This window comes from Sphaeramia orbicularis, chromosome 9 (assembly GCF_902148855.1).
Source record: "Sphaeramia orbicularis chromosome 9, fSphaOr1.1, whole genome shotgun sequence".
In the NCBI taxonomy this organism is placed as follows: Eukaryota; Metazoa; Chordata; class Actinopteri; order Kurtiformes; family Apogonidae; genus Sphaeramia; species Sphaeramia orbicularis.
The window spans coordinates 30460623-30487243 of NC_043965.1; the positions used below are offsets into that span (position 1 = coordinate 30460623).

General features: G+C 38.3%; 1 protein-coding gene across 5 annotated transcripts in view; it reads right to left on the reverse strand.

Moving 5' to 3' along the window:
* Window positions 1-26621, reverse strand: part of trpm3 (transient receptor potential cation channel, subfamily M, member 3) — a 146751-nt gene that overhangs the window by 49784 nt on the left and 70346 nt on the right. For all 5 annotated transcript variants that reach the window (XM_030143042.1, XM_030143039.1, XM_030143043.1 and 2 more), the window contains exons 2-6: window positions 18153-18232; window positions 16542-16743; window positions 15105-15318; window positions 12971-13095; window positions 10962-11133 (exon numbers count right to left, since the gene is read on the reverse strand). In XM_030143042.1, the coding sequence (XP_029998902.1) occupies window positions 10962-11133; window positions 12971-13095; window positions 15105-15318; window positions 16542-16743; window positions 18153-18232 (793 nt within the window). The remainder of the gene's footprint in view (window positions 1-10961; window positions 11134-12970; window positions 13096-15104; window positions 15319-16541; window positions 16744-18152; window positions 18233-26621) is intronic.

Below are 26621 nucleotides of genomic sequence, written 5' to 3' on the forward strand. Positions count from 1 at the left end.
GCCATGAAACAGGTGTACCTAATAAAGGGGCCAGTGAGTGTATCATCAAAAGATTATGAGATTTATCCAGTGTCCTATCTAGGGCTGCTACTAATGATTTTCATTATCAACTAATCTCTCATTTTCTTGATTAATTTAGTCTTTAAATAGTGGTGAAGTACCCCCCCCAAAAGAACTCAAGGTGACATCCTCAGTGTGGTTTTCACACAAAAAAATCTGAACACTCATGTATTCATGTAACATTTCTAATATATTGTATCTAGATACGGTAAAACACTCACTCTATCATTACACTGTACATATCTGTGAGACACTATTCCTATACTCACTTCCATGCAGCATTCACACTGTCATTCAAACTCCTACTCTCTCCTTTTCTTTCCCGAGTCTTCTACCTCATCTATAGTTTTAACCTGGTGCCCAACCCTCATTTCCCAAGAGGGAACCTACCCTAAAAAGTAAGAAAAAGTCAGGACAGAAGAAAAGGCAGCTGATGAGACTCGATCGGCCACAAATTTCTATATTTGTCTTGCCTCGGAGTCAAGGAAGTAACGAGGAACAGAAGGAATCGGGGAGGGAAAGAGGAGCGTGTAAGCGAGACACACATAACATGCTTAAATGGTCCTAATTAAGGATCGAGCAATGACTCATCCTCTGTATGTGTGTGTGGGTGTGTGCAAATGTCTACGAGTTTGTCCTTGTATGTGTCAAATTAGTATCAGCATGACTGGAGGAGGTGTGCTACAGAATGTGGGTCGCTGTCTTCACACCCCCCTCAACACCCAAAACAAACAAAAAAACCCCGAATATACACACCTAAACGCCATTATCATGGAAACTGCTAAAGCAGACAGGAGATATCAGATTTGTGAAAGCAACATGACTCAACAGGCCACAGAACAAAAGGTCACAGGGTACAGTACATTAAAAGGTCAAAGCTTCTCCCAAACTTTACTTTTTCACTCATGTTATGACATCAACATACCCTGCCACTTCTGACCTACTCGCAGTAATTAATTTTAAAAATGGTCAGTCATGCTTTTAGCATTGGCTGAATACAGTCATCAGAGTCATCAAGTCAAATGAGATGGGAAGACCTAAAGTTCTGAATCAAATTAGGATAAGAGAATTATGAAGGTTAGATTTTTGTAGAACGGTGGTATGTATAGTGTAATGGCAGAAATGTGCCGTGAGACATTTCAGTCCATATCCTTCAGTGATTCTGCATATATTTGGGGCAGGTTATTTAATAATCATTTGTAGAGTTGCAAGATGATATGAGAAATGCAAGATGACGAAGCTGCACATTGTGATTTGAGGAGCAGGTCTGTTTAGCATGTTCTCTCATGATATTTGTGGTATGTTTCTAAGTGACAGAAGACCAAAATGATCAGAAGATACATCGATGGCCAAAAAACAAAACCTCCTATCTGAAAAAATCGCTTTTTTCAGGAAACAAAAAAAAAGTTTAGTTTTATTATAGTATGGTCTTTGTTAAAGATATCCAAGAATATTCTACTGTTCTCAGACTCTCTTTCTGTATTATGTGTTACCAATATCATCCTTGTTCTCACCATTTAATGTGAAAACTCAAAATCTAAAAACTTGCAGATAGGTTTTGTTTTTTGGCCATCAACATGTTTATCTTATAGGTTGTTATGTTTAGAGTGGTAGCCTAGTGGTAAAGTTGTTGATTTCAACTGAATTAATACACCTTTCCTCACCGTCTCTGATAGTGGCCACTAAAGTCACTAAAGGTCCTTTTAGAGCCAGTGTTTGGATTGTCCATTCCATTTCCTTTTAACTGTATGCTCCACATGGGAGCAGTAATGTCTCTAAAAGCTTAATACCAACGGCTATAAAACAGAAAAAAAGATCCAGTCTGCCATGATTCCTCTTTTCACTTGATTATACAATAGTGAAAACACAAAGATTATATTACACTTTTTGCAGGTAGATCCCCCTAAATCCCTTTAAACCATGTGTAGTCAGAACCTCTAAAACTGACAATGCTTGAAATTATTTATTCCCACTTGCAACCTTAAAGCTTCAATTTTTTAACAACATCGGTTTTGCTCTTCTGAATCCTTGGCTTTCAACTCGTGTTGTCTTGTGTGAGGATAGTATTTTGTTTGTGTTGACTTTAAAAATAGTTTGTTCCTTTTTTGCATTCAGCCATCTAACTGTAAATCTCATACATAAAATCCAGTAAACCTGTCACACCAAGCAATGCAAACATAAATATGTCACCTTGAGGGTTTGCTTCTTCCACTGTCAATCAGTTCTAATAGAAATACTGGAATACAGGGGTCAAGTCAATGCAATTTAAATAACCCATAACATGTTTTTTTACATTTACATTTAGAATTGAGAAAAAAAAAAATGTACGTAATAGGATGGGAATCTGTAGCAAAGCGAGAGAAAAGACAAAGGAAAAGCGCAGTTCTTTCAATAAAAATTTGACTTTGAAACTCTGCGCTTCAGAACTGGAGCACTCTGATGCTTGACAAATATCAGTGAATGACGACTGGATGGATTTATCACATCTGTTAGGTCACAGGTTTAATTAAACACACAACCATGAAGGCAACTCGGGTCCACTTTTAAACTCTTTTATGTATAAATCTGATTATGTAAACAGTATTAACAAAAGTATACACTCTTATGCTGAAAAAGAACAATCAATAATAATTTATGAATAACAATAAAAATCCATTTAGTCCAGTATATTATAAAGAAAGTATAAAGACATTTCCCATGTTAATAGATACTATTCTTATCTCTTTAAGCACTCCAAATTTCCAAGACACTTGCTGCTGTTCTCACCACTAATCATACCATGTGCTCATATTCTTTCCACACGACATAACATGATGTCATTCATGCACATCCTCAACCTGGAACCATACCTGCAGCAAGTGTTGTTTCCAGCCGTTCCCACCACTGCCTCTGTTATCGCTCCACCACAGGGTTGAACACTCTGGCAGTTCATGTTTATCATGTTGACATGTTTTTTTGTGGCTATTCGTGCATGAACACACCTTACCTCCGATCACTTCAATTGTCTCCACACTGTCTCGCTGTTGGTGCAGAAATATGTTATCCACTGCTCCGTACCCACAATGTCGGCCCTATTGATTTAACCAGTCGTCAGTAAGGTAACACCACAGGAACCAAAACCCAGAGGCCAGACAGCTCATGTAAATATCATATTAGTTTATTTTATACTGTGTTCTTGCTGTTTTGGCTCTATTATGTGCAGCTGAGGGTGATATTTGTTTGCCAGGTTCAAACTGTGAAGCTACAGCGATGTATGATGTGTGAAAAAGCACAATATTCACATAATAAAAAAATAATGGGGAAAAAAAAAAAGCATAAGCATTGTCCGGCTAATGTCTATAGCACCTCAGAAGTATTACAACCTCCTTGACATCTCATGTACTATAGCTTAAGAATAATCCCTTCTGTATGGGCTGCTCTAAAGTCAGGGTCACAGTGTCACCGCTAATCTACAACACAAGGCCTTATGGTTCCTGGATTCAATTACTGCAGCTACTTCATCTTTTACGTATGCTCTGATTAATGAAACTGCTGCGACTGGAGGGTCAGTGAAGGTCATGCAGTAGACACAGAGTTAAAAACCATGCACCTGTACCCACACACTATATACAAAACACTTAATACGCCAAGTTATTTAAGTGAATTAGAAAAAGGGACACTCAAGGTGCCTCATTTATTCATGAGGCCTTTATCTGAACTCACATAAACAAATGACTTTTAATCTTCCACATGTGCGTAGAATGCGCTTTCATTTAAGGACTTTTCACATGGGTGAGAATAACAGCACAAGATAATACGTTTTTACTTATTTTTCTCTTGGTTCAATCTTGACCCTGAGAATAGGAGCACATTCATGGACGAAGCCTATTATGTTCCCTCTCTCAGTGTCTATTCACTTTCACCGCCACCTCAAGGTAATATGCATCTCACTGCTTGCATCCTCCTCAGCTGCTTCACACCTTCCTTTGCACTTCATATAATTCTCTTCCTCCTCTGTTCGCCCTCGGTCCCCTTTCGCTGTGTTTACTTTATCACCCTCCTCTCTCTCCCTTCCATCTGAGACAGGTGCAGGATTAAAAAGTATTAGACACTCCTCGACACATGTCAAAAGAGCTGATCAGTGGTTGAGGGAGCTGGAGTGAATGGTGCCAGTCATTTTATTGATTTTTTTCATCTTCAAGTTTGACATTGTCTGCTGTCTTCAGGAGATATTAATAAGTTAAGGGGGAAAGAAAATGCCTTGTGTATTACCACTTATGTTGTTTTGGGGATACAGTGGATAAACCAGTATACCTGTTTTAATTTCCCCACCCTTATGAACTTTTTAGCTTCAGCCAAAACAGACAGAGAGCAAACTACACAATGTTGTTTGGCAATGTTTTGGAGTGTATTGAGAGGAGACCCCTTTTAACTGTGTACTGTTCTTACTAAAGGTTAGAACTTTACAACGCATTTACACACAGCTTTAAAAGGTTTTATGTAGTATTAAAAAAATATGTAAAATTATCATTGGTGTGTTTAGAATAAAAAGCGAGGTATGCCAAAGATATCAATGTATGAACTAAATGCATTTACACTGATGGGCCAAAAGTTTATGTGACCACTAGAGGGAGTAATGAGTCACTCTGTCAGTGTCTCATGGTAATAGAAAGTAGTGCAATGGGGCTTCTGACCAAAGCAACAGAAAGTGACAAGATGGGAGGAGAAATGCTGGGAAACATCTTTTAGAGACTTTTAGAAAGTGTCAAAGGGACAAAATCTCAAAACACTGTTGTTTTCACCACTGGACCATAAGGTTCTACATGAAAAGAATGGACTTTGATGCTGAAATCACAGTGTTTCTTCTGATTATGAAGCTTATGAAGATATAAAGTTATTATGTGATGTTATTATGTTTTCGCCATTGTTGATGCAGGAGTCAGACTAAACTGTGACAGTTCTGACCTTATTTGGACGATTCCAAACAGATCTTTAGTGCAGCAGGAAACCAGAGGTGATTTGTGGCTGTTCCCTGTCTAAAAACAGAGCTTAGCTAACAGAGCTACAATGTAAACTATTGGCTGTTGTGTTATTTTGACTGACTGTCAAAATAATCCACAATGCATTTTTATTTGAAGAAGAAAACTTGATGCTACCATACCTCAGATGTGTGTAAACAACCAGCTTTATCTTTACTCACTGAGCGATGCAGTCTGTGAATACAAAACATTTGTTTTTTGTTGGTTTTGCCAGTCCTTAATATGTTCTGTAACACAATGACTGCATACTCTGCATACTGTACACCCACTTTAATCTCTTTGTGACATTGTGTATACAGAAAAACAAAAAAAAAGGGTTTCAGTGAGTTTGTGGTAAAAATTAATTTGACACATGTCTTTTCTTGTCTTTTCCTTATAGAACCATCTTATAATATTTTGCCATGAGTAGGAAGTAATCTAAATGTTGTTGGAATATCTATTTGTTTCTTATTTTGTTTTCACTATGTTGCAATTTGTAAAATAAAACTGATTACATTCTACAAAAGTCAATACTAATCAGAACCTTCTTTATATACATGATAAAATTAAAATGTATGCATTCCTAACAGTAGAACAAACGTAAATAAAGAACCAGTGAGATATTGTAAAGCCACTAGAATCTTTAAAAAAATAGTGTTACATTTTGTTGGTTGTCCTGTCTAGTATGTTTGTGCAATGAGAATGTGCATCAGCTGCTTGTAACTGCAACTGCTAACGTACACCCATGATACATTAAGTAATTTTGCAATGTATGCTCATAATTGTTTATATAACCTACTGTATGTCCTTTTACTCTCTGGTCAGGTGCTCTGTTTGGCCTGAACAGAATCTGTGTCACTGTAATCCAGGTTAATTTGCATCTCTGTCCACTTATCAGAGTAGACCATGTGTGGCTGGGCATATCACAAGAGCACCATGCATGTGCAGAGCTGAGACGCAGAACTACTATAGCGTGTGAACATGCTGGCTCCATCCGACATATTCACATCCCTTCAATGTCAGTGTATTGTCTAAAGCCATTTATTTTGTTTACGCGCAGTAAGAGCTGTCCCTTAGATATTTTTCTCCACTTTTCATTGAAGATGGTACAAAACCACAGCAGGCGACACCTTTCACAACATCAAATAGGCTGACTAGAAGAGTAACTATGGGGAGAGAATGCACACATCTTGTCACCAAGGGTGGTGTTAAAATGTTTAGGGACCTCACAACTGTGGTCTGATGATGAGACTTGACAGGTGCCAATAGTGATGCCGCGAATTGAAGTGAAAACGTGCAAAATGCCCAAAAATAGCTTTTGGCAACAAGAGATCAGAATGCAATAGTCATCATGAAAAAAGAGGAGGTTTTCTTTCAAGTATTTTAGCAGTATTATATTTACTGTACATTCACTATATGAATCATATATACATCTACCATATAGAATCAATTCCCATATCTAAAATTGCATTATAATATTGTGGAGCCAATTTGATTCCTACAGCACACTAACATGGTGATCACCGTTCCATGGAAAATCACATGCAGGCACAGCAGGATTAGCTGCAGGATTGCCCAGACAGCACAAAAACACTACAGGGGGAGATTACGCATATCTATCCACCACACTTCTTGCTTCTTGTTTTTGTGTGTATGAGTGTGTGTTAAGAGGAAAAAGAAAAAAACCAAAAGCTTCTGGTTACATGTGGTCCACATCCCACATGTCAAGTCGTTCAAACTGAACTGCTCTTTCTCTTTTTACTTTCTTGTCAGGCTACCATTGCATCCCAAAGGAAGCGTGATGTGAGGAAAATTGATAAACTCCTTGACTGACTTACAGGTAATCAAATCATGCACTGGTCCCATAAGCAACAAATGAGGCAATAAAGGATATACGTGCACTACATACACATATACCGTATGGTATAATTACACAGTGCAGGCCCGCTGTGCTGTGCTGTCTTCAGCCATATTTACTGATGTCATCCAGAAAGGCACACATTCATAGTAGACTACAATATGAGGTGAATACTACAGTTTATCTAATTACTTTGCTATCGCTTCTATTAAGTACACAATAAATGCTAGTGTGTTACCGTTCCAGAGTTTGCAATATGCTGTTTAGGACTGTAATAAACCTCATTTGGTGTATGATAAATCTAGAACTCTTTATGCATCTTCCTCAACTGTACGTCATAACGAGTCTTGATTTAATTTGCCCTTATTGGTGCTCCCCTTGGATCCTGATATTAGTTCTAGCTGCTCAGATGATGAATTTAAATTAGGGATGGTACATTACCATCATATGGATATTCAGATGCTTGTATGACGACTGGGCGTCCCTTTGCCTTCCCAGCCCCTTTTATATGAGTCCAGGCATAGGATGACAAAGGGAAGTCCATTGGTCACATGACTAGATGACAGAGAAGCAGTGAAGAAGTCAATTTCTACATCCTGCCCCGAGGGACATTTCTTAAATCCCTGAAGCCAGAGGGTGTTAGGATTAAAGTGATTGTGATAACACTTTTTCTAGTGATATTTCTCATACCTTTTAAGTGTCTCCATCAGTGAACCCCAGGACCAGGCCCGACAATGAACAAAAGTGCTTTTGACAAGGCAAAGTCAAAGCTACCATATGCACCGCAAAATCATTTAAGAGGTGTGGAAAGGTATGTAAGCCTTAACATTTTATGTAGATACATTTAAACACACTGTAAATGTAATACTGATGGTGATAACATTATTTATGTGGCAATGTCTGAATGTACCTATAGGAAGCTGACACAGGAAAAACCTCATGGAGGTGGTCTCTGAATTGCCTGATGAGTATGAACATAATGAGAATCGGGTGCTATTGCCTTCACAGTTACCAGATCTAAGACCAATTGAACACATGTAGGAGATTTTTGAAAGACATCACTGTTTATTTTGTTTATTAGTACAGCTACATACAGTATGTAGCATGGATTGCTACTGATGCCTTTATGGCCTAAGCTATTTGAGAGGTGAAGTCCTGCCTCCTGTGTACAGCACCCCATGAAAAAATAGGACTGGTGGTCAATATAGAGAGACATTATTTTTATCCTGTTTAAATTGCACTTTGAACTGCATAGATGTTTGTATTTTTAAATATAATATAATATTACAAGTTAGCGAAATAACATCTGGTTTTGTGTAAAACAGCTCAGATTGCATCTCTCATCTAATGTGATACATGTCACCAAAACAACCATTATCCTGACATGTTTCACCTTGTTCTTCAAGAGCGAGGTGAAAAAGCATTAGAAGAAATGGAAAGCATCACACGTCTGATCATGTTGAAGCTGCAAAGACATCTTCAGTGACTACGAACAGATTGTGAAGGGACCCTTTCTCTCACCGATCAGAGTTATGATGACGTTGCTTAATGATGACATCACTCTGCTACTTAGAACAACTTTCTTAACTTGTACACTTATAATTTACATTGACACTTCATATGTGTAAATGATGGCTTCATTGAAACAGGATTAAGAAATTACTTGTCTCTTGCCGTTGACTGTACTACAGTAAAACTACAACAAAACAAGAAGCTGTAAATTATTCATGACAACATGGCTGGTCCCTCTTTGAAAACAGATTTAGATTTTGTGTAAACTGATTCTAGTGAGGATCCAGTTGTTGTTGTTGTCGTTATTGATGATGATGGTGACCGACACATGTTGATTCCACAGATACAGAAGTTTACGCCTTGCTGTTTCCATTAGATGATGGTTGTGTTATTGATCTGGAAACTCTAAGATGAACAGCATGAACATGTAGGCATTTACCGATGAGCTTTAGACTAGAATTCACGAAATGCTTGAATCTTATTCAATTTTTGAGGAACATGATGATTCTTTTTTTTTTTGATCAAGATCTTTTTATTGAAGTTTTCTCAATATAATACAAGTGCAGTGCTGAATGGTCATTAAAGAAATCTTGAGTAAGCATGGGTGTAAATTAAACGCAGCTATGATGATGTATTCTTATTAGTTTTCAGTCTAAAATCTTTATAGCTAAATTGTATTTCAACATAAGAGGTTGATTGTTACAGATGCTTGTTATAACCAGGAGGTGCCATATTAACTTAAATGTGTAAAATGCCTGCACAACCTGCATGAAACTATTTACAGCATAAAATGTAGACAATCTCTAATGAGTATAAATGTGTGTAATTTTGCGTTTACGATCTTGCACAACTTTTTAATGAGCTTTTCAAATTTTAGATTGGAGGCCAGGATATCTTGCCTCTAAAACCTCTTCTCTACCATTATAAGCCTTAGGCGCAGCACCCGAGCCATGTAGGGCAATGCCCTAAGCCAAATTGTTATGAAGTCATAGTGAAAACCATCAACTAAATAACTTATCCCAAATCTAACAGCTGGAGTTGGTCTCCAGTAGAGTTTTCTCTTTTTATTTTTTATGTATTACCTCTTATAATAATCTAAAATGATGTGAAATTATGTATTTTTATTGAAAAATGTCATATTTAATTAGTAGAGGACTCCCAAACCACAAACTGAGGAATAATTTGTGGAAAACTATTAGTCTAAATATATATGACAATGCATACAGTTTTTTTTTTTTTTGGTGGAGAACCCCAGATCGCATATCAACAAAAACACCTAAGCCCGTTGTAGTGGTACACAACACTCTCCATCATCAAAACAATAACTGAGGGACAGCTGTTTTGAGAGAATGGAGAGGTCACAGACTTGAAGAATAAATGCCCAAGTACACTGAAGCGGCATCATGTAGTAGCCCATCACCTTAAAGACACTTTCAGTTCGCTTTTCCTTTTATTTGTCATTATTTGGTATTTGGTAACACTTACTTCCTGACACTTTGAGTTTTCACAAAAAGCATGGCTGTCTAAATTTGTGCATTTATGTCAACCAAGCCCTTGAGAAATGATTATAAAATGTTTTTATGTTGACAACAAAAGAAGGTAATGACAAATAAATCACAGCCGAAAACAAAACTCTTCTGACTCAGGTTTGTTTCCATCTCTGACAAATTCTAAACAATGCTGTGAGAGGCTATTGGGTAATGTATTTAAAGGGTATCAGGGAGGGTAGTGTGTGTGAGACAGAAACAGAAATGTATTTTGTGTTTATGGAAATCCATTTGGTTTTCTAGCTAAGGTATAATGTGGGATTTCAAAATGAGGAAATTCAATGTGACAAGAACTGAGTAGCACACGATCACAGAGACAAATATGTGCAAGTGAAGACAAAAATACACATGAAGACAGACATTGGATATAAACACTATAATGTGCTTCTTAATGCTTATTTCATAATGAAAACACAGAAAGCTGCTGGAGAATACAGCATGAAAATCTGGTCATTTCTTTGTAAAAACTTGGAGTTCTTTAAAAATGGTCTGTTTTGGACATAGGCTTTCCTTTTTTTTTTCTTTACGATATAAAACCAGTCTTCACAAGTACTACGATTAAAATTTTGTTCAGTTTGCTAGAATTGTGCAGTGCCCCAGAAAAGGAATGCAAAGATTATAAAGCAGGTTCATATGAAAAAAAGAGTTCATCTGAGCTGTCAGTAGGCTTTAAAAGAGGAAAAAAAACGTGTGAAGGAAGGGACAGTTTCAAAGGCTCACAGAGCTGTATCATAGTTGTGTAAAAATAAACTGTCTGACAGCATGTGTTCGGTACAAAGAAGGTAATGATAATTTTAGTGTGATTGCAGTTATAAAATAGACTCTGAACTCAATTAACCCACAGAGGTGTCGTAGATAAAACAACGATTACCGTTTCATTATGGTGTTATCACTTGCTGTGTCGTATTAAAATATTTTCACCTCAAAGTTAAGGTAACTAGGGCAGGTAAGTGATTACCCCGACAAGAAAATATTAATTCCACTCACGTGTGTTGATCTTCTGCAGGGAAATGTGCTTTTCAAGCTGACGTCGCAGTTTGACTTCAGCACCATACTTTCCCGTGGTGCCGTTATCCGCTAAGATGAAGTGGGAGTGGAGACTATTGAGAACAGTCAACTTGCTCATAGGGTTGGACATGGTCTGGTATGGACGCACCACCTAGAAAAGAGGCAAGAACATTGTGTAGAGAACATTAACCCATAAAGATCCAAACTTCCACCGTCTACCAAAACCGTCTACTGATCTAAAATATTTAACACCTGTTGATCCACTAACCCTATCGATACATGTAAATAATTGGTGTAAAATGCAGTTTGTCATCTTTTCATGGTCATCAGATATGACCCATTTGGACATTCAGAGGCTCCGTAGTTACCGTGGAAACACCGTCATCTTCTACAACATTGATTCACCAGTCAAACCCATGGACTTGGATCAATGACAGCGGATGGACACACTTGGTTTAGGTTCAGATAATGATAGATTTGCTGAAAAAGTCACTTTTTCTTCGGTTTTCTGTGTTTTGATATAATAACCCTCAACTTTATGCTTAGCTTTTATGAACAAATTATATGATTAGTGAATTAAATGAAGGAAAATATCAGATTTTGACTGAAAAAACACAAAATACAGAAGATAATATTACAATAAATGGTAAAAAATCACTTAAGGAAGGTTAAATATAGAGAATAATTCATTTGGGAACTCCCACAAAAGTAACACTGGGTCCTTATGGGTTAATAGTGTCTAAAGGTGAGGCTGCAAATTGAACCCAAAAGAAAACCTCCCTCTCCCTCCTCTGTGGTGGCCACATAAACGGTGACAGCCTTCTTTAGTGGTAGTGGTTAGTTTCTTATGAGCTATCTTTTTTTAGTCAAGGGAATAATAACTTTGGTTCACATTAAAATATAACAGGGGATGGTGATACTAAAAAGAAAAAAAAGAAACCCATCACCTGCCATACCTCAGTAGGGACCAGAGTTATTATCCCCTTAACTAAAAAAATCTGAAAATCCTCCTTAAAGTTGGTGTTTAGTTTGTCTGCTCTGAGCTCTTGCATTAAGGGAATAATACAGTAACTGGTTCACATCCATATATAATAAGTAACGGTGATGCAAAATGGAAAAAACAAACACATTCTGAGTTGCTGTAGTAACTAATTCCTTACTGGAGAACTACACCCTTTCATTCTAAAGTAAGGAAAACAAAATAATTATTAATTTCCCTTGATTCGACACTAATGAAAACATAATTATGAATATTGTGTTAAGTTTATGCAATGAGATCGTCCTAAATCCCTTTAAATCTTATAGACTGGAGCTGTAATGCTGCGATGCGTCTCTCTTGCATTACATCTACGTATTAATAAATTAACAGCTTTTTGAAAATGTGGTTGTTTTTTAAAGGTCTGAAGATATGGATCTGTGATAAGTACAAGTGTACATTTAAAAATGATTTTATTATTAAATACCTCTGCATCAGACTGAAACTGAACATCTATTCAGTGCTGATAACTTGTAGCTTGGTTTGGTGTTCTGGGGCTGTGCCTGTCAAACTGATGTAAACTCATCTGCCCATTAGGCACACGGTTGAAGCCAATCAACCATGAAAAAAGAGTTTCAGCACTTAATCATCTCTTTTCTGTGGCCGGCATTAATCGTCTCTGCTTCACTTGTTCGGTGGGACACATTCTGATGAAAATTTAACAATAAAATAACATTGATTCCCCAGATTTGAATGAGTCAGCATGTACTCTGGAGTCTCATGTGGTTCTGCCAGCTGTCCGGCTCACTTTGAAGGATTGTTTATCACAGATTGAATTGGCTTACTCAGCATCTCAGTTAATAAGCTGTCAACAGCAATTTACAGACTCTGGAACACTGTGGCAACCATGTGGCGTGTTTCACATACACACTAATGCAAGCAGTAAAGCATGCATGCATCCTGTTTGTAACAGTTTTTACATTGTCCTAATTGCACAGCTTCATATACTTACGTCTTTGCCAACAAGATCTTCCTGATTTTCCACGATACCCCATGGAGCTATCCCAATCGTGCAGATCTTCCCCCTTGACTTAGAGGCATGGTCTTTCAGTGCATCCCCCACATGGCGAATCACCCCTGTGTGTGCACATGTCAGAGTGTTTGAGGGAAGGACATAGAGACATATGAGAAACCAATTCACCGAGAGCAGTTGTCACACTCGATACATAGCTTGGACTTGGATAATGATACTCTGCTGTGAAAGATAAACAGATTCTATTAGACACAGGGGGCAACAACATGTGGATGCACATGCGCACAAGCTGCTTCAAACATGGACAGGTTGTCGGTTGAGGCCTCTGGTTTTTATCACCACGGGAGCAGTCAGAAGACCTGGAGGCCACCTCAGCTCATCTCATCTCTCCTGCTGATATCCATTCTTTCTGCCTCTCCACCTTTAACTATCCCCTCCAATCCATCCCTCCATCTATTATTCAGGCCTCCCTCTTGCTCCTTTTGCCTCTGCACCCATTCTGTCACTAAATCTTACTTTCTATTCTTTTCTGCATTCAAGTGTGTGCACTCCTGTGCTGTATCATTTCTTCCCATCTGTTCATATCTCTCCTATTAAACATTATTTATCCCTTGTTTTTTTCTCATACCAAACCAGATCAGCTTAATCAAGTCTCTAAAAATGTTTCTGTTTTTGTGACCTAGAAACAATACAGAATAAACACTGCACTCCCACAATAGATGGGAAAGTAGAACAGTTTTCATAGGCTATACATGTCAAAACTACTGATCCTGTGTGACCAAAGATAAAGTCAAGGAAAACTAATGAGTACACTGTAGCTTAACAAATAAAAATAATTATGTTGCAAATATGGAATCTGTTGGTTTTAGCTCTTCAGACTCTCTATAAATAGTACTGTACTTGATGGCTTTCCAAAGTTAGAAATCCCATGTTCAAGTAGGGACACTGCTTTCCTTATGCATGATACTTCATATTTATGCATAATTCATATGCTGTCAATCTGTCAGTTAACATTCCAGTTTCCCCTTATATTCAATTCAGTCAACATTCTTTTGCCACAACCAGTGTTGGCCAGTGGTCTTTGGTGCAGAGCTCAAAAATGTTCCTTTCTCCACTGTTTTTGGATTGCATCAATATCTGCAGCCTTTATCGTCTCCTCTCCTTCCTATGTTCATCACATCCAAACCCAAAGTGTAACACAACTCCAGATTCAATGCACTGAGCTCCTCACAAATGTTGCTTCGGGTCGATATCATCCAACATTTCAGCTGCAATGCCTACATCAAGAAGAAATACGTTGACTCACCAAAGACCTTGGTGAGTCTGCTTTGCCAAGTGTCTCTGTTGGGGAAAACCCTACTGCATCGGGTCTTCGGGGGCTTACTGCACTTTGATACTGTTCAAGTACAATCTCATGATTGATGTCCAGAGGAGGAGAGCAGACTTCTTATTTTCATTCAGTATCTGTAAAGTAATAACTGAGGGCTATCCCATCACCACTTCATGAGTATATATAAGTGCATTTAAGTGCTCATAAATTACTTAAAATATCTCACTGATCAAGTGGCTCAGCTTTCTAACTGGTCTATGGGGTTTCATAAATGGTTATTTAATGGAATATGGATAGAACATGAGCACACTCATCATACTGCACATATACAGATGGGTGACAAATTAAATAGGGTGTTGAACCAACTAACAGTGTGTCTTGGCATTGATCGTGAGAGTCTGAAACCTACTGGAAGGATGAAATTCATGGTTCCAGAACATTATCATGGAGTGTTTTATGATGATAGTTAAGAGTGTTGTCTGACGCACCAGTCCAAAATGTCCTATTACTGTAAATATGGGTTGAGATCTGGTGAATGTGAATGTTGTAGCATGTGATTCGCATCATTTTCATACTCATCCAACCATTCACTGAGTCCTTGTGTCCAGTGGATGAGGGTAGTATCACCCCTAACACATTCCCTCCCATCAAGTTTTTCTGTTTCATTTGTCACTCATCCATAGATGGCTACTCATATTTAACAAAAGTAGCGGCAGAGCTGCACAACAATTCAGTATTTCACAGATGAGGGATATGTTGACAAGCTCTATGTGTGAATTTTACCTGTGTTGACCCCTCCTGTAAAGATCCACGCTCCTGTTGTCATGGCAGCTTTGATGAGCCCTTTGCCAAAGACCTGCTTGAGTTTGGGCTGTAATTCAAAGTTCTGCAGGCCCCCGTGGACTGATATGAGCAGCTTTGGCAGATCCAGCTGCCACTCCTTGGTCATCAGGTGGAGCAGCAGGTCAGGCTTGGTGTCATAAGATACTCGCACATACTGCAAACAGCAGGACATGTGTGAGTTCCGTGCTGTGACACAACATGGTGAAGGTGAACGCTACAAAAACACTGCATGTGAATGAATGGCACGATTATCATATGGTACAGAAATCAGATCTGTGTTGCAGACCTGCCAGAGTAGTATGGCAAATTTTCAAGTTACATAAGGTACTGAGCAGATGTTTGTTATGATTGGAGAAACACATGCATTATAGAGCATCTGTTTATCTATCTAATTCACCCTCAGACACCCAACCTGACATGTGTCTGAATGAATAATTCAACACTGAGAATATATCAGTCATAATTCAGCCTTAATAATCTGAATTCCCTGAATGATACAGCTTGTGTGATCTCAGTCTATCATCATGGTCGGTCATGATGTGAATAACAAGTCAAATTAAACTAGTTTTGGGATCGATTGATTAATCAGGCAAGTGATCACCTGGTGTTGTTCAAACACAAAAACAAATTGATAGTTTTATAATCAGTATGATGACCCGTTTAATCCCATTAAACAGATTTCAATTTAATTATTCTGAATTACTGTGCTGCATCAATGTAACTTCAATAGAGGGATTTTAGAGGAGTCATTTTTATTCATCCCAGTGGGGTGTCACTGAGGACTTGCCAGCCAGTTTCTTCCATCTGAGACTACACTGTATGAGGACAGACTAAGGGACTGGGTTTCTGGAAATTAAATAGATAAATTGACCAAAAAATAAAGCAAACACCAGTTTAGTTACTATTTTCATATTACCCAGTCGAGCACTTAGGACTTTCCTTCTTTGTATGTTACATATCATCGCTGTCGAGTGGAAACCTCTGATGTCCAAAACGGTTATTTTTCAGGAAACTGGAAAAACTACATATATTCCAAATAAATGCATGGAGTTAAGAGATGTAGTCAACAGCTGTTTTCATCACTTTTCATTGGTTAAATATATCTAAAACTGTCAGGCCAATGGGAAGACTAACCAATAGAATCATTTTATGACAACAACAAAAAAGACCAAAAATGGACTTATGAGTTTTCCGCCCGATGGCAACAATATGTAATCTCTGTCCCTGCATGTGTCTGCATTGTTGCACATCCAAAACCTTGAACTACACTTTGAGGATTATCTGTACTTGCTGCCTTGCGATGTTGACTATAACTCCAAGCAAGGTTAGTGCAGGACGCTGACAATATGCATCACTGTAAATGCAAGAGAGAGTCACCATGGCTTTGTTGGAGTGTCCTCCTCCCTGGAACTCAATGGTGCCGAAGGCATCAGTGGGGCTGAGCTGTGTGTGTTTGCTGATTGACCACTTCTCCGACAGGCTGTCATTTTTGGCCAAACGCTCTGCCTTGTCATTTTGACTGGATGGGATGCCTGGGGGCAGGCCCACATGCTGACCTATCAGACGACCACAACAGCACCTGGATGACAGGAGAAGGTGCAGGTAAAAGTAAGATTGCTTTATTAAACTGTCCTTTAGTGGGAATAATTCAGGTCCTGAAGAGGTGAAGCATGAAGAGGGCCTATCATCAAGAAAACTAGAGGAGAGGCTGAAAGACTGTGTGACTGAGGGGAAGGTATAGAGACTGTGAGAGCTGCCATCATTGTGTGCCTGGCGGTAAGAGGTGAGAAAGGCTCAAGTGACAGCTTGTCATCTGACAAGCTGTTTAATCTTCTGATTGGGGGAAGAAGAGAAGAAGAGAGGGATCTGTAGGGCACTGCAATCTTCACTGGCTCTGTCTTTTCATCGTATCGTATTTAAAAACCTCTGTCTCTTGTTCTCCCTCTGGGTAACTAGAAGTTAGCAGGATGACAGTAATATGGATTGTAGTATTTCGACACAAGTACATACTTATTCAGATGTAGTGAATACAGCTTTCAAATTGTATGATTTAACCTTGCAGGATGGAGTGGAAGCCCTGAGAGGAGGGAAGTCAGAAGGCTTTGATTATCACTTCATGTTTCCGTCATCTTTTACCAAAGGTACTATGCCTCGGTCTGCCTTGTGCGTCAACACAAGTGTTTCTGACTAAAAAGAGAAAAGCCGATTTGATCTTGAGGAACATCGCTTTTCCTTCCTCCTGCTTCTAGCTTTCAACCGCTGCCTTCCATTAAAGTTAATTATGTTTACCTAAACAAGCACCGGCATTTCCTGGGTGCATGAGTGTATATGACGGCCGACACTGTAAGAATTAGATATCACTATCTGAATTTGTCACCCTGAGGAACAACATTAGCTGTAACATCACTGCGACAGCAACTTCAGAGAGCAGAGCAACACAAGAGCAGAGATAGTGACTGTTTTTCTGAGGTACTCTTATCATCATGTTTAAGTTATAGTCCTAGAATGACGACGTTAAAGTAAGAATCTGTAAAAATATAGTTCATTACTCTTCTCTGACCAGTACATTCCTGCACATTCAGTTTTAAGTGAATAACCTTTTAGAATGTAACTCACTTTATGAAGCTGCACGGGTGTCAGTGTCAGAAATGTCACCACATTGTTAAAACTTACAATTGGTGTTCTGGAAATGTATAATGGAAGTATTTTTGCTCATTAGTGTATAACCTCTACCTGTGATGCAAATAGAGGCCAGCGTGATATTACTCTGAGGCATGTTTTAAAAGGTCACTGGAGAAACACGGCTCTTAATCTAGTGTATGTGAAGTAGATCATGAAGCACAACAGCTAAGGTTTTGTTTTCACATTCTTTTTCAATCATCTGTTTCATAATAAAAGATATATTCTGTATTTTCAATAAAGAAAAACATTTAACAATGTCTGAAAACTTCCTTCTCAGATATTAGGTTTGTTCAATTTGTTACTCACCTATGGGGGTCTTTGGCGCTCACTATGATATGAACACATTCTCTCTTGCTGAATGCTCTTTCTATCCACGATTTCTGTGCCTGTGAGAAGAAGAGAAGAACTCAGTCAGTCTTTGTCAAACACAGGCATCTCTGTCATCGACTTCCCCTGAGAAACCAGATGTTCTTTTACTTGTTGTTCAAAACAGCATAGTCACATTTTTCGTTATCAGAGATGTATCTATTAGTCTTTTCCTCTAAAAGCTGTTGTCCAGTTTTTGCACTAAATGTTAAGCCCAGCATCTCCAAAGTGCTTAGAAAAATTAAAAATTAAAAAAGAAATCTGCAATTGCACAAAATTAAAAATCCAAGCACTTTAGAAATGTCACAGACACAGTCACTCACACATAATTCACACACTGAAAACATTCTGACAGAAATATTTTATGCTATTTAGTGACTCCAGCCTAAACCGGATGAGATGAAGAGCTGCAAAAGAGAAAGCGGATGTTAAATGCACTGAAGCAGTAAATTATGTCAGAATTCCAGTCCTTAGGTACTATAATATGCCGCCAGCTGGGTGTGCAAACCCCTACTGCATGTATTGTGTAAGACAAAGACTCCACATGTACCTCTAGATGTGTGTGTTTTGTTATCTTGGACTGTAAAAGGTATAAAAAAGGAAGTCATCAACATAATCCACACAGTGGGATGAAGCATGTGTCCGACTGCGGTTCTCTACAGTCACATCTGTCGCGGGTCTGAGTGACTGAAGCCAATTATCCTGCGATGGTTACATCCAGGATAAGGGGATAGAACCACAGAGCTAGAATGAGATACATCGGCAGCACAGGATTAAAGACTGATAACATCTGCATGGATGTCTCTGCGGATGGACACATGTATCCTTGTTACTGAACATAAATAAGACAAGAAGCGATATCCTGGACTGTAGAAATCCTTCTTAGGCCTAATAAGACAGGGCACTGTATCCTAAGCTTTTTCAGTAAAAAAAAACAAAAACAAAAACAACAAAAAAACCCCAAAAAGAACTCTGTTTCTATTTAAAAGATCTATGACTATGGATAATTAGTGACTAGACATTTGTCAGGAGACTAAATAGTCACTGGCACAGTTTAGAATAGAATAGAATAGAATAGAATAGAATAGAATAGAATAGAATAGAATAGAATATCTTTACTGTCACTGTAACAAGTACAACGAAATGCAAAGTGCCATCCAATCTGTACATCACACATAAAATCTACTATAAACATACAAATAGAAATAGCTAAAATAAATAGGTAAAAAAAACACACAAGCAGAAACTCATCACTCACACACAAGCATACATTCTGTTATTGCACTGATCCCTTATAAAATATATTGCATTAGATGTGTTTACAGCCATAAGTAAGAAATAATGATGCATCCTCACAAGTGATGAGCACAGGCTTAAGCTAGCTAGGATGTTACATTACTGTTCATTTACGAAATACAGCATATACACAAACACTTGCTTTATATATTACGTTACCACAGTGCTAAAACGTAAATAGGCTGTTCCATTGTTTCCTGTGCCTACAGTATACTGTATGTATTACAGATTTTGTTATAGAAGAGGCAAGAAGTATGTTTATGTAAGAAATGTACATAATACCTTCAGTAAAGTAGTATAACTACTCATGTTGATATGATATAACATGGAGTGTCTCTTGACAGTATCCTCTTTGCTTTAATAACCATGTTTAATATTTACTTTTACTGAGTTGAGATGGGGGATTTGTATGAGGCTAGAGCAGGTATGAATTTGCTTGGGATTTTCTAACCACACAATAAATAAATCCCCTACAGATGTATATGTGGTCACAACTGTTGCCATGTGTAAGAGTTGTGAGAAAAAGCCTGTTCGTTCAAAGCAGTTGTGTGTTGCTTTTTGTAGAAATGGAATTTGTGTGAAAGTCTAACTACTCAAAACATAGTTCAAAGGTTGCACTTCCGGACCAGCCTCTGCCATTCCAGGAAGTGGGCTATATCTGTGTGATGTTTTGTGTTGACCGAGCACATCATCAGACGTCCAGAACCGGACCAAATGTCCAAACAAGACAGTTGCAGACAACCAGGAGGACACACAGAGAACAGACCCCCAAACCCACAACAGAGGAAACACAAAAGCCATGAAAACAAAAAGGACAGCATTTTTTTTTTCTGCTTTTCATTCTGGGAGAGCCGCCCTTGCTCTTCTCCCAGCCAGCAGAGCTAAGAGCTGCTTGTACAGGGCTTTCTCCATCAACATGACTACAACAACACGCGCCGCATCCGCCTGACTGGCCCTGTCACACCACGACATGCCAAAACCCACCGCAACTGGCCACAAACAGGCTGAGCCCATACATGGGCACACTTACCCTCACACCAGACTTCCCACGATTAACCATTACTCTGGGGGGCTGGGGGGCTGCTTTTAGAGATCACCCTGGCCACGATGACTCAGCGGGCCACAACAACGCCCCCAGCCCCATTCTTTCTCTGACATGGTAAAACTATGTATTCATCCGCTAGCTCATCCGGGCACAAAGTAGATCCTTGCGGCGGTAACAGCAGACGTTCAGTGATTAGATTAGTATTGACAGGGCTGATGGAGAAAATAGCAACACAGTATAAAAACTCATTGTATTCTCTAGTTAAATCCCTAAAAGTGGAAGAGTGTGCATGAGTGTCATTTGCTTTGCACCAATAAGCTCTGTGCTTTTTAAATCTGTCTTTTTTGATATAACGAACATGTGGTATTCATATTTCCTCATGTTCTCTGTCTCATACTGTTGCATCTCTCTGTCTTGTTACTTACCACTCTTTCCAAGATTACTTATGAGATTTGACATGGTATGATGAGATGGCACATGGCCTGCACTCCATTGTGTAATTAAGATTTATCACCAGGGTGCACTTGCAGGCACACAAACACACCAGACCTCGAACGAAACAGCTTGTATGGAGCGTGTGCTTGTAACGATTGACTGTGTGCGGGAAGTGAGCAGCATCTGACAGCCTGTTAGGGGTCTTGACTCCATTATACTCAACCTGAGCCACCTCCACCCAATTTCTCCCCCTTCCTCTCTCTCCCAGTCCTTTACCATTGTATCTCCTCTTTGTTATTGACACTGGCAGGGAGCTGAATTGAGAACCATATCCAATCAACAGCCTAATCTCTCTGCTCTCTCGCTCTTCCTCTGCCTTTTTCTCCTTTCGTCTTAACAAACATGAATGACTCAGCCTTTATATGAGCGTAGCAGTCGCCTGTAGGTCTTTTACAGAAGAATGTCTCAACGTTAAGCATTCATTGTCTTAAAAACAATCTTGTCAAAGCTACAAATTTCAACAAGCGGATATAAGGTACAAGACACTGTGCCTTTGTTCTTCAGGTAACCTAGAAAGTTATTAAACTAAATATTCACCTTTTTCTCAGTCTCTATCTTCTGTTCTGTGTAAAGCTTTTCAGCTCTTCTTCTAAAGTGAATTTGGTTCAAAGACAGTCCCAGAAATATCATTTTGACTTCTACACTGGTGCCCATGAAGTTGGAATAATTTTGTTTTCAGACAGATTCCTCTTTTCATTCCTATATGTACAGTAATCCCCTTTGACGAAGTGCAATGAGCCCCAGTTATAATTTATCTATCGAGAATAAATCACATTGTCACAATCATTTCATGAAAAGAGGTAGAATAATTTTATTCCAACTTCATGGGCCACAGTGTATCTACATTTTTAGACAATAGTGACAGACACTGATGACATTCAGTTGATGAGGATGGCATTTACAAAACAGTACAGTGCACTTATGGCACATATGATTAATATTTTATTCTTATTTTATTTCTGATATTTACGTTTCATGTGCTGTACAGTTTTAAGTTAATCTTTACATTCAATGAATCAGCTGATATTTATATTTTATCGTATTGAAATATACTTGAAAAGTTCTAATGAAATTATTTAGTCATTACAGCTTTAAATACGAAACACAACACTCATGACTACAATTTAAGATCACTTAAAAGAGAATAAAAAAAAAAAAAAAAAAAAAAAAAAATATATATATATATATATATATATATATATATAAAGAATAAGATGTGGTCAGTGACCTAAGAGAACTTGATCTAACAAAGTTTAGAGCAAAACCTAAGAAGTTAGTGTAACTATGTTTGAGCACTCACCTGTATTTTGTGATTGGCTGCATAGTTGTGGCCTTCCTTTCGAAAACAAAGTTGATAAAACTGTTAAAGTCATGATCCTAAAAACTAAAAACCACTGGACGGATCTTATCAAACCAAACTAGATCAGACTCCCACTCAGTCAGCTCTATTAGCAACACTGGGATGTGTGTGTAGGTGTGTGCATGTGTGTGTTGGTGTGTGTTCATGGCGCAGAAGGTGGATACTGAGCCGTCCCTAAAACTTCACTAAACAGGCTTCACATATCCCTCGCAGTCTCCTCCCCTCTCTGAGCTCCTGTCAGCCAAAATGGCATTGCAAATGGGATAGGGAACTAAATAAAAAGTTAAAAAAAAAAAAAAAAAGGCATGAAAACATACGAGGGAGGCTAGTTAATATATCTATTATGGCGCAGTAGTGTGGGCACTAGAAAAAAAAGTGTATGTGCAGAGAACTAAGTGCTGTCCTCCTCTTCTCAAAACCGTCTCACCTGTTTTGGAATCAAATTAAAGTTGGTCTGTCAGGCTTTGTGTACACAAGTGTGTGTGTGTGTGTGTGTGTGTGTGTGTGTTACTGAGGAAAGAGTGTGTCATCTCCTTGAGGCAAATTTCTGTCAGAGATCAAGACCAAGTGGGGAGTCTGAATGGCAAGAGAGCCTTATTAGGTGAAGCACTATGACATCCATCTAGCTTGCTCACCATTTCTATTTTATCCTAAATGACAAACACACACAGATACACACATGCACACACACATTTATGTATGTGAGCTCTGGGCACTTGCAATTGAAATGCTGATTTGTACAGTTCAAGGGTTTACCTCCCTTAATTCCTACCTTTTTCATCAAGAGGATTAACAGGCCTGAAGTAATACAGAGCAGGGTTTATTAGCATGAACAGTGGGAGAAACTGGGCCGTAATCTGAACTGAATGAAGGTTAAGAATACACCAGCATGGAAAACACACAAAGAGAAGAGAATGTACTTTCCAAAAACTGTAATCCATTTTAATAGAGAGACACAGTACACACACACTACTCACTCCTAGGAGAAAACCCTTGTATATAAGACCAAAAGAAGTCCAAAATAAAAAGAAAACTAGTGATTTTACAGATCTGCTGTAAGGGTTGCTGTATTCAGTACCATTGAGAATGCTTAGAGGAGTGCACCTGAGTCAATGCTGTCCAGATGCTGTAAGGCACCAGAAGCAGGTGCATGTGTGTGAGGTATGTGTGTATGCACTATAATAAACCACTCACAGACATAACACACTTACATACAAACAAACACATCAACTGTGAAAGAAGAAAAAAATGTTGTTTTGTCAAGAAAAGTATTCGCACACTAATACTCCTCTGCAATATGCTCACATACACAACTAACACCCTTTATTTATAATGAATGCTAATTAACTAAATAAGTAGCACATGCATTAGAAACATCTGTTTGTGAAATAGGCCCTTTTGGTTTTCATTTTACACTTTTTTTTTAGACTATAATACATCCTATTCTTAACAAGTAGCCTGGGTATATTTAGATCATAAAAGCAAATAGACTGTCAACATTTTTTGCAGGAACAATGCCAAATGCATTATGTTCTGTGTAAATCACAAAGCGCTGACAGCCCAGTTAAATGCTTTTATCTATCTTGTAACAGCCAAGCATTTCTGACAATTTATTAATATCTAAGGCAGATCAGATCACTTTCCTGAGACAAATGACTTATTGCGTTCCGTTAAAACTGTTTATCTGTAATGTGTATGAAAATGATAACTGTAACCCCTAACCCTAAGAACACAATCATATTAAGACTGCAGATTTACTGACACTGAACTACTTCCACAAGTAAGATTAATCTGGTTTAAAACACACTGGATGACAAGACCCTTTTACTTGACATATAAATGCTTTGAAAACAAGTGTCTTTGATAAATAAAAAGGGAAAAAAAAGAAGATGTATTATTATCGCAGATGGTTGTCTGTAGACCCAGCTTCACTATTAGAACATAGATCCTTTTCAAGTTTAAGTTTTATATCAAACAAATAAAAAGAAACATCAACTACTGCTCACCTCCTGTCAGAGATTAAATAGCTAATAATATGGTAAACTATGATAATCCCATTTCTTCTATAAAAATGATTATGTAACGAAAACAGATGATTTTTATCTTACTGAAAGTAAATAGTGGTTTGCGCAGGTAAATGAAGTCCATGCTCTGTAATGAGCCAGTAATGGGCTTGATGGGTGCCCTCTACTCAAATTCACCATCTAATGGAGTGGATGAGCTTTTCAGGAGAGGTCATTTAGTCTGTCCTCTTCCATCTTCAACTAAGAGGTGAAGTAGATGCTTTTATGCACTGATGAGATCCAGATGGAACAGTTTAGAGTATGTGACCTGGTAAAAATATGCAAATAGAAACAGGCAAAGGTGGCAGTACACATATTCTTTATTCACACACACTTGTGTTTAAAAAAGATGATAAAGGTATACTGATTCAGCTTGTTTACATAAGTTTGAATGAAAAAGTCCAGCTCTGAAATGTACTCAACATATCATGATCTGGCCAAAGGATCATTTGACAGTGGTTTGAGGTAGAATCACAATCCACAAGCTCAATCACAGTTTTCTCAACTCTTGAGTATATGTTGTCCTCTTATTTTTTATGGAGGATTATGCTGTGTGTGATGGCTTTAGTTGTGGTTATCTGACAAGAACCTTTGCATTTTTTCATTATTTTGGAATGAAATTATTACAATACTGGCAATATGTCTAGATCAAGTAAAAACAAATCCACATTTTTGTGTACATACAGCTGCAGTGTTTCTATGAATTGCCAAGACTGTGGCAGCTTAATTTGTCTTGTCAGAGTTGTATCTGAATCAAAAATAGTTTACCACCATCTAGTATCTGTGTAAATCATAATCACTGCATGTCAGAAGCCACATCATACCTGACAGTCTTACAGTAACTCTTGGTCACTATTTTCTCAGCAAAAAAAACACCTTCTACAAACTCTGCAAGTCACTGACTAAACCTGAACACTTCAGTGTGGACAGATGGTAAATAAAGGATATCCTTTTCCCCATGTTTTTTCTCCATGATTTTGTATTTATTTAGGTTGAAACTGGAAAAGCATGTAATATTAAAGAACAAAGAGGAGAAAGTGCCGAAATTTCTGTTGAAAGACTAAAAGGAAGAAAAATAACCAGTCAGACAAATAAATACTGAAGTAAAGTAAAGATATGAACAAACACAAAAAACACATAAAAGTAAAAAAGCAAGTGGAGCTTAATAATACCCGGTCATGCAATACGTTGCCCTCCTGCTCACTGATACCCTATCTACCCATGGGATTCATTCTGAGACTTAACTTTCAATCTTTTCAACAACTTTTTAAAAAATGCAGAAATTGAGAGAACTCATGTGTAAGAAATATGTGCGAAATTTTAAAATAGTCCAGTGAATAATGTCAGAGAAACCGGTAAGACACATTTTCTTCATTAAAATGTTTAAAAATATGTTTTAAAAAATCCAAAAATTGAAACTGTGTACTGCACCTCTCCTAGTACTAAAGAATATGCATGTTCAATTTGGAAAGAATTGGGGAATAGTGTCTGAAATATTGGTTGGACAAAAATCTTGGATGGATGGACAGAAGGTATTCTTAGTATATACACTATATTGCCAAAAGTATTGGCTCACCCATGCAAATAATCAGAATCAGGTGTTCCAATCACTTCCATGGCCACAGGTGGATAAAATCAAGCACCTAGGCATGCAGACTGCTTTTACAAACATTTATGAAAGAATGGTCGCTCTCAGGAGCTCAGTGAATTCCAGCGTGGAACTGTGATAGGATGCCACCTGTGCAACAAATCCAGTCGTGACATTTCCTCACTCTTAAATATTCCACAGTCAACTGTCAGCTGTATTATAAGAAAGTGGAAGTGTTTGGGAACGACAGCAACTCAGCCACGAAGTGGTAGGCCACGTAAACTGACGGAATGGGGTCAGCGGATGCTGAGGCGCATAGTGCGAAGAAGTCGCCAACTTTCTGCAGAGTCAATCGCTACAGACCTCCAAACTTCATGTGGCCTTCAGATTAGCTCCAGAACAGTGCCCAGAGAGCTTCATGGAATGGGTTTCCATGGCCGAGCAGCTGCATCCAAGCCATACATCACCAAGTGCAATGCAAAGCGCCGGATGCAGTGGTGTAAAGCACGCCGCCACTGGACTCTAGATCAGTGGAGGCGCCTTCTCTGGAGTGACGAATCGC